Source organism: Fusarium odoratissimum, assembly GCF_000260195.1.
Source record: "Fusarium odoratissimum NRRL 54006 unplaced genomic scaffold supercont1.7, whole genome shotgun sequence".
Classification (NCBI taxonomy): Eukaryota; Fungi; Ascomycota; class Sordariomycetes; order Hypocreales; family Nectriaceae; genus Fusarium; species Fusarium odoratissimum.
Window position 1 is genome coordinate 1313893 of NW_022158693.1, and position 8239 is coordinate 1322131.

Sequence of the window (8239 nt, forward strand, 5' to 3'; positions counted from 1 at the left end):
AGCTCTTGAGGGGCTTGACGCTCTGATGCCGCTGCAGCTCCACGATAGTTGACGAGACAAGCTGGTTGGCGCGCAACGCCAATTGATTACAGTGAGTGAAGAGGCATCAACTTTGCTTTTTCTTTTACACATGCACGTACGCACAACAAGGTCTCGGCCAGCTCCTTAGGTACGTTGCTGTGCACTTTATGCAGTTGGCGGTCGATCCCGATCCATTGAAGTAGTATTAGCGTGGCATTGTCGACGGACAGACAGGAACCTCTTCGCGAAGGGGATGAAGCATATGGCTTGTTAGTTCAATAGGTGAGTTAGTAAAACAGAAAATGGGTATCAAGCTACTGAGATTCTCTTTGTGCCATCCATATGCCCAAGGCATATATATGAATATTTCGCCTGTCTGTCTATCAGAGGACCTTGAAAGAACGGGATGTCACGGAGACTGACTCTTAAAGGAGTCTCTCAACCTCCCTGCCTACCTACCCATGTGTCTCTCAATATGTGGGTCTTTCTCGAGATGTGGACAGGGGATCTCTTGATTCTCACAAAATTCTAAGCAATGCTCAACCAAGGACATGGGAAGCTTCAGGAAACTGGGGGATGAACTAGCGCCAATGTCGTGAAAAAAGCAACGCAGAAAGTGATGCAGAGTCACGTCCCTGCACCTTATGCAGATGACAAAATAGTATGTCTAGGGGACACTTGCAAGGAATATAGGATCATAAGCCTTAAGCTGATTGAGTATCACGGCTCGCCACATCAAGCGTAACATGCGGCCTTGAAGCATACGACAGCGGGGCGGGGCGGGGCGGGGCGCAGGATCGCCACAACGGGCGAAGTCAAGGGAACTACAAGTCCTTGATAACCCGCGACCACTCTCGACAAATGCTTGCACCAAGATCGCGAGATGCTTTCCTCTTGCTATCAGAGGAGCTGGGAAATTACAAACAAAACCGAACCGTTTTGATCAGCCCCCACAATGCCCCTAAGCCGGGCGAATGATGCTGCACAATATGAAGCTGGGGGAAGATGCCACATGGAACAGACATGGGTCAAGTTATGGAGAATTTCTTCAACCAAAGCTATGGTACTGGCTACCATTAGTCTACATGGGCAACTACCTTAGTAGGGTTAGACTAGTTATGATGAATCCTAGGTATGTAGTTTGCTCATGTTGAAGATATCTCGAGAGAGACAGCGCTGAACGCGGCTATCTATATATGATCTGTGCATGTTTCAACAACATAGCTCATCAGCAAATTCGCCGAGTGAGATTTGTACCGAGTTCCAACGCTACGACGTTCACTCTTTTCGTCGTTAGCAAGGAGCACTCAATGACCAGCATTTATTGGTCAGCAGTTTTCTAATGCCATTAATGAGTAAACCTTGTGCCGCTTTGATCAACAAGAGAGCCTTGATCCCTAAAGGTCCATCGATGTCGCGCATCTCAGGTACTCACAGACCATCAACGCCCTGACGCCTTACTTTTTTTTAGACTGGCTGAGACAGGAACATATCAGGCAAGGATGGTGCTGTTTGCATATAGCCTATCAAGAACACATTCAAGGCCAGGGCTCAATCAGAAACACTGACCATGCCTTGGTTTTGCGGGGTTGACAGCTCTTGATTCGATTAGATGAGCACGGTAACGAATCGGCCAGATCTTGCAGGCTGTCAACTCTAGGATTTTTTCGGTTTTGACATTGCGCAGTATTGATCAGCTCTCCCGTGATGATACCCGCCCACATCGGAAATGATCCCTGATCACAACTCATCGGTGCAGATGTCATGTGCAGATCTTCTACCACTCGGCCAACACCAACACCATCATCCATTTCTATGCCATCTGCTCTGTGCGTTCTCTTACTTATACATTGTACAACGTAGAGCACTCTTTGGCCATGTACATAAGCTAACAGATTTAGGCGATACGAGACCATCGGTTCCGAACAAAAGCACCAATGGCCCTCACTGATCAGCTTCGTCATGTCTATCAGCGGCCTGGAACAACACACAGTATTTCCTGGACCTACATACTCGGCTGCTCGTTTTGGTAATCCGAGACTTGTCAAACCAAACCCTGTAAGTAATATTATCACTTTTGACCTTTTTTTACGGGATGTCTGAGCATGCCAATGGCTCGCATAAATGGTCTACTGCACATTCCTCACCTCCCTTTCTGTGGTTACCTCGGACCTGCAGAGCTATGTAGAGACCAATTCCTCTTTCGAACAACAGGCTTGATTCCAACAAGGCAGAAAAGCTTGCAACCAATGAGACGTCATGGTGTCTCTCTCAAGGGAGCAATGGCCGGGGCTGAGAAAAAGAAACTTGGATCTTGAGATTGCATCTTGCATTACCAGCCTCCCAACACTTGGTCGAAGCTCTTCCTCAGCCGGCATAAACCGACATGGATGTCTTCTCACTGCTTCAGCGTTGAATATCGGGTTTGCCCGATCACTCCGGTGCCTGTATGCAACCGCCGAACTACCACTTTGATGACTGTAACTATACTTCTGTTACCTGCTACTGCAAGCCACCACAGGCATCTGAACGGTTCATCCCTGGTCCGGTGGCACGCTGCAATAGCACACCTGGCTTACTGAGGAGGACTCTAGAGGATAAATTCTAGAGCGAGACGGAATCAGTATCAATTACCCAGTGGCCAGCATATCGTCAAAATCGAGCACAATGATGGTAGGTGTTGGATGCTAAAGAATACGGTGAAATCGCAGTAAGAATCATAACCTTGAAAGTTCTCTAGGGAAGTTGGTCATAGAACTTCCAAAACTCTGGCCAAATTTTCTCAACTATTGCCGAATTACACGGCGGCGTCAATGTCATTCGTCTATGCGTATCCCATGTGACAGGTCACCTCACCACTTGGCAGATGTTATCCAAAGAGATAACACACGGAGTCAGAAATGGAAGAGATAGAGCTTGCCGAGAGACGCGCAGTGTATCGGTTGAGGCCGGCATTCAGGGTGACGTGAGATACGCACCAACCTGCAGCTCGTTATGGCCCAATGACTCATCTCAGAAGTACGGCTTTCTCTATCCGACATTAACACGAACCTCTGTATGTTTGTAAATCGGGCTTGATCTTTTTATGACTTCGAGGCTTGTGTTCTCAGGTCAAGAGGTCTTGTTGATGTCTATGAGGCTATTGTGTATCAATTCTGTTGTTTTATATCACATTTGTTCATGTCAACTGCGGTCAAAGGCCCATGTTTAAGTAATCGTAATTCTTTTTAAGTTCCAGTAACCTTGGTAAACGCCTTGTGTGATCCGGTTCCGTTTGGATACACACCTATCTGTTTCCACGCCTAGTGTATTACCAGTATGATAACTCTTTTCTTTTCCCCTTGATCCTCAGAATAACCCTTTGAAAAATGTAAACCAAAATCAATGCAACGCTAGTAGAAGGCATGATGCGTAGAAACCCAATCCCATTTCGATGTTCCTGCTAAATCCAGCTTACAGAGCACCAATAACCTTGTCAAAGGCGTTGATGAGAATAGGAATGTGCTCCTCTTGGAAGATGAGCATAGGTCGGAGGCGGACAGTGTTCTTGCCGCAAGTACCAATGTTCACACCGATATGGCGCATGGAGCGAACGAGACCAGCAGGGTCCTTGGTATCGAAAGCAATGAAAGTGCCCTGATCTTTTCCACGGAGGTTCTGGATATGTTCAGGGTATTTGGCAGCAAGGCGCGCAAGCTCGGCATAAAGGTGAGTGCCCACGCGGGCCGTCTGCTCAACAAGCTTCTTGTCAAGAATCTCCTGGATGACAGCCTTGCACATGATGACACGGGCAGGGTCGCCGATCCAGGTGTTGAACTGACGGTAGGCCTTATCGGGAATGAGCATCTCGTTACCAAAGAAGTAACCAGCAGTCTGGGCCTTCTTGGAGAAGGTAACCATGTCTGGAGGAGAGGTCAGGTTCCAGTGATCATGTCCCCAGAAGGAACCGGTGGCACCGAAACCGGTCTGCACCTCGTCGGCAATGAGAACGGATCCGTGCTTCTTGGTAATATCACGGAGACCCTGGAAGAAAGCCGGGGAGGCGTGGTTGTCACCACCCTCGGACTGAATGGGCTCAACAATGAGACCGGCAACGGGGCAATGCCACGTGGTCATGATGCGCTCAACTTCTTCAAGGCATCGCTTCTCCTCGGCAGCGTTCTCCTCGACGTGCTCCTCAAGAGGGTACTTGAGAGCAGGGAAGGGGGCCTGGGGCCAGTTGAAGCTAGGGATATCAAGCTTGTGGACAGCCTTGGAGCGGGTGGTGGAGAGGGAGCCGAAACCACGGCCGTGGAAAGAGTTCTTGAAACTCATGATGGCGAGCTCAGGAGAGCCAGGCTTGGAGTTCTCAAGGCAAGAGTTGATCTCCTCCTCATTCCAGTCAGCGTCGCCACGCTTGCGGCGACTGTAGAGCATGAAGGCAGCCTTGTAGGCAAGCTCGTTGGCCTCAGATCCGGACTGAGCAGTGAAGATGTAGCTGAGGCCCTTGGGGGCGACCTTCATGAGGCCGTTACGGAGGATATCGACCCATTGGTCGGAAGGAAAGTTGCCAATCGCAGGACGGTTGACGAGAGCGGAGATCATTTCGGGGGACTTGGCAGCCTCGATCAGAGTGTCGTTGTTGTATCCGACAGGGATGGAAGCAATCTGGGCGTAGACATCGAGGTACTTGTTGCCATCAACATCGACGATGCTTCGAAGTGTTAGCTCGTACATTGTCATGTCCTTTGGGGAATAGGATCTTACTAGTTATCGTGAGACTTGTCGTAGTCGACAACGAAGTGAACGGCACGGGCATCGAAAATGGCATCCAGACGCTTGGAGCTGGCCTTGGAGACAGGGCCAGGAATCTCCGTGCGAACGGGGGACTCAACGAAGGAAGGCATTGTGAAGCTTGCAAAGATCTCTGGACGAAGCGGGAATTTCCTCTGGGTATTCTGTGCTTGCGAGAGAGGAAAGTGAGTTAAGATGTCCTGGAGAGATTGGAGGTGAAGTTGGAAGCTGGGGGAGGAGCTATTATAGCATTTGGCAACGGTATCGGAGGTGGCACTAATAGGTTACCAAACATGGTCAAAAAAGTTCATGGAGGGCCTCGATATGCCCACCCCTGCCAATTGAAAGGTATTGCCTGCGGCTCATGGACGCGATGCGCAGAGTTGGGGAGACATCGTGGGGCCGGAGTCGAGAGGCCGGCCGGCACAGAGCCGGAGAGGAGAGGGATGTCTCACGGGACCTGACCTTGGGCGCCACCGCTGCACCTTGAATTTGGTAGCGGAGGTCATGGCGGATTTTTCCCTCTTCTTATTCAGCGCGGGAAGAATGCTGCCGTCTCGGGGGTGCTGTTACTACTACAGAGATCCTCTGTCAATTAATGAGAAACATTACGTCTTGTTCACTAGGCTCGAACTTCTAGTGATCCTAATATGCTTCTCGCGACGGCCACAAGCATCGAAATCAAATGGATTACTACCCCAACATTTAGTAAAAGTCTTCCCCGGACATCAATTTCTCGGTGACAGGGCCGGGGGTGCTACGCTTTTTCCTTTACATAAAAAAAAAAGTCTAGGTACTACCTTAAGCAAGGTGAGTTGAACGATCAAAGCGCCTGAAGCTTCCCATTCTTTACTGGTGCCTCTGGGGTTTAGTTCATCGGCTCCCAAGGCCCCCACACCGGTTCTCACAAGGGAACTCTCGGTTCCGAAGGCTGCCGAGGAAAAACTGGAGTTACACCCAAGAGCATCCCGTGACGATATTTCCCCATTAGCTCCCTTCTCCAACTCAGTAGACTTCTGCCAAATTTGGAATCACACGCCCTTCTCGGAATCGGGCTAATGACACCTCTGGTCTTGCCACCGTTCATCAACTTTTCCCATCATAAACACCCTTCACCTCATCATATACACCCTGCCGGCCCGGTTCCCAATCGGTGCCGTGTACTGAGAAACGGTTCGCGAGGCCGGATCACCAAGCATCAGAGGTTCACCGAAACGGATCTCATCGCCATTGTAATATTGTGATTCAGCGAGACTTGTGGCTAGGAGGCCGGTTACTGCCGTGTTTTAGGACAGATTTGTTATTGCTTGGTAGCCAATGTACAAGACAGGAAGCGTCCGGAAGCGATGCGGAGGTCCGAGACGATTGTAAGCAAAAATATCTACTACGTAAAGAAGGGAGCTCATAGATAGGAATTGGTTCTCATCTCCTCTACTATAAACTCCTCTCTGCCATCCAAAGTCTCAGCCGTGTTTGGCATACATCTTCTCCATGGAACAACGTGGTTCGTCAAATAGCATCATGACAGCTCCAAAGGTGTGTCATACTCCCGCTCGTTCACATTTCTCGTTTGTGCAACTTCTCTTCTTGGAACGGCTATCGAAGTTACCAATACTAACATATTGCTTCGCTGCAGCTTACCGATCCTACCCTCATCAGAAACGCGTGTTACGTCAATGGTGAATGGGTAGCTGCAAAGTCTGGGAAGGACTTTGCTGTCGAAAGTAAGTGCTCCTGCGAACCCCTGTGTCCTTGAAATCCGAGATCATGTACTAACGTTACCTGCCTTTATGCAGACCCTTCAACCCTTGAAAAGATTGGGAACTGTCCCGAGTTCGACGCCAGTGACACCGAAGCCGCTATCGCCGCCGCCGATGCCGCATACAAGACATACCGCAAGACCCCGGCTCGCCAGCGGGCCCGGTACCTCCGCCACTGGTATGATCTCATGATGGAGAACTCGGAGGACATTGCACGACTCATTACCCTTGAGAACGGCAAGCCTCTGGCAGATGGCAGGACAGAGGCCAACTATGCAGCAGCTTTCTTTGAATGGTTTTCAGAGGAGGCCCCTAGAATTTATGGTGAGACCATCGAGGCAACAAACCCATCATGTCGTCTATCCACCATCAAACAGCCCGTAGGTGTCTGCGGCCTCATTGCACCGTGGAACTTTCCTGCTGCCATGATTACCCGAAAGGCCGGGCCTGCGCTCGCTGCTGGCTGTACTGTTGTCATTAAAGCTCCCGCTGAGGCTCCTCTGACAGCTCTTGCTCTGGCTGAGCTGGCGCATCGTGCTGGAATTCCTGCCGGCGTTGTCAACGTTATTACAGCCTTGGATAACACTGCTGAAGTGGGCAAAGTCTTGACTACACACCCCAAGGTCAAGAAGGTCTCTTTCACTGGGTCAACTGGCGTGGGCAGACTCCTTATGAACCAATCGTCATCAACGATCAAGAAATTGTCCTTTGAATTGGGTGGAAACGCTCCTTTCATCGTTTTCGAAGATGCGGACCTTGATAAGGCTGTTAAGGGTGTGATCGCCTGCAAATTCCGTAACTCGGGTCAAACTTGCGTTTGCGCCAACCGAATTCTGGTGCACCGCAGTATCTATGACAAGTTTGTCCAAATGGTCCTCGATGTTGTCAAGACCTTCGTTGTTGGTGACGGCTTTGGTGAGAAGACAACCCATGGTCCTCTCATCCATGGTCGTGCCGTAGCCAAGGCTGCTGAGCATGTTGAAGATGCTCTTTCCAAGGGAGCCAAGCTTATCCACGGTGGCGAGCGTCTACCACACCTCGGTCCTAACTACTTTGACCTCACAATGTTAACTGGTATGAAGCCTGGCATGAAGATCTGTAGCGAAGAGACTTTCGGGCCTGTTGCTGCTTTCTTTGCATTCGACAACGAGGACGAAGCTATCGAGCTTGCGAACGACAGTGATGTTGGCCTTGGAGGCTATTTCTTCAGCAACAATGTGAACCGATGTTATCGCGTGGCTGAAGCCTTAGAGGTTGGTATGGTTGGTGTAAATTGCGGTAAGTTTTCCCGAACACAAGAATGTTACATATCACTGACAGCAAAATCCTAGGCGTCCTGAGCGACCCTGCCGCTCCTTTCGGCGGCATTAAGCAGAGTGGTTTTGGAAGAGAAGGAAGCAAGTATGGTATCGACGAGTTTACAATCACCAAGATGGTCATGACAAATATTGATCCATAAGTTTTGGTCGAGTTGAGACATAAATTAGGCTGGCTATAGACGAAATAATACCCACAGGACGGTTATAGAGACGGAGTGTGACAACATTTAGGTGAACAAAATTGCTATACTGATAGACCAGCGGACTTTCACGTGTATGTGGAGAGTACACTACTCTAAGCGATCGTATCAGACGCCCAGACCCTTGACGTGCAGGCCGGCTCATCTTGACCAAATGGGGAATGTA

At 49.7% G+C, this 8239-nt stretch overlaps 2 protein-coding genes across 3 annotated transcripts; one reads left to right on the forward strand and one right to left on the reverse strand.

Annotated features, from left to right (window-relative positions):
- Window positions 1-3055: 3055 nt before the first annotated feature.
- FOIG_05729 (4-aminobutyrate aminotransferase) lies at window positions 3056-5581 on the reverse strand. The gene is made up of 2 exons (XM_031204493.1): window positions 4768-5581; window positions 3056-4714 (listed from the first exon to the last, which is right to left on the reverse strand). Exons 1-2 carry the CDS (start codon window positions 4905-4907, stop codon window positions 3475-3477), a joined length of 1380 nt encoding a protein of 459 aa, XP_031066322.1. The 5' UTR covers window positions 4908-5581; the 3' UTR covers window positions 3056-3474.
- Window positions 5582-5797: 216 nt separating this feature from the next.
- On the forward strand, window positions 5798-8239 carry FOIG_05730 (succinate-semialdehyde dehydrogenase). 2 transcript variants are annotated; one of them, XM_031204494.1, is made up of 4 exons: window positions 5798-6330; window positions 6431-6518; window positions 6591-7832; window positions 7886-8239. In XM_031204494.1, the coding sequence occupies exons 1-4, from the start codon at window positions 6286-6288 to the stop codon at window positions 8011-8013; spliced, it is 1503 nt and encodes a 500-aa protein (XP_031066323.1). In that variant the 5' UTR covers window positions 5798-6285; the 3' UTR covers window positions 8014-8239. The 2 variants fall into 2 exon arrangements, with proteins under 2 accessions (XP_031066323.1, XP_031066324.1); XM_031204495.1 differs by lacking the exon at window positions 5798-6330 and having other exon boundaries at window positions 6388-6518.

Coding starts and splice junctions, on each gene's coding strand:
- FOIG_05730 (XM_031204494.1), top strand. CDS start 6,286: ATGGAACAACGTGGTTCGTCAAATAGCATCATGACAGCTCCAAAG. Junction 6,331..6,430: donor GCATCATGACAGCTCCAAAG/GTGTGTCATACT, acceptor GCTTCGCTGCAG/CTTACCGATCCTACCCTCAT. Junction 7,833..7,885: donor TATGGTTGGTGTAAATTGCG/GTAAGTTTTCCC, acceptor GCAAAATCCTAG/GCGTCCTGAGCGACCCTGCC.
- FOIG_05729 (XM_031204493.1), bottom strand. CDS start 4,907: ATGCCTTCCTTCGTTGAGTCCCCCGTTCGCACGGAGATTCCTGGCCCT. Junction 4,715..4,767: donor GACAAGTCTCACGATAACTA/GTAAGATCCTAT, acceptor AACACTTCGAAG/CATCGTCGATGTTGATGGCA.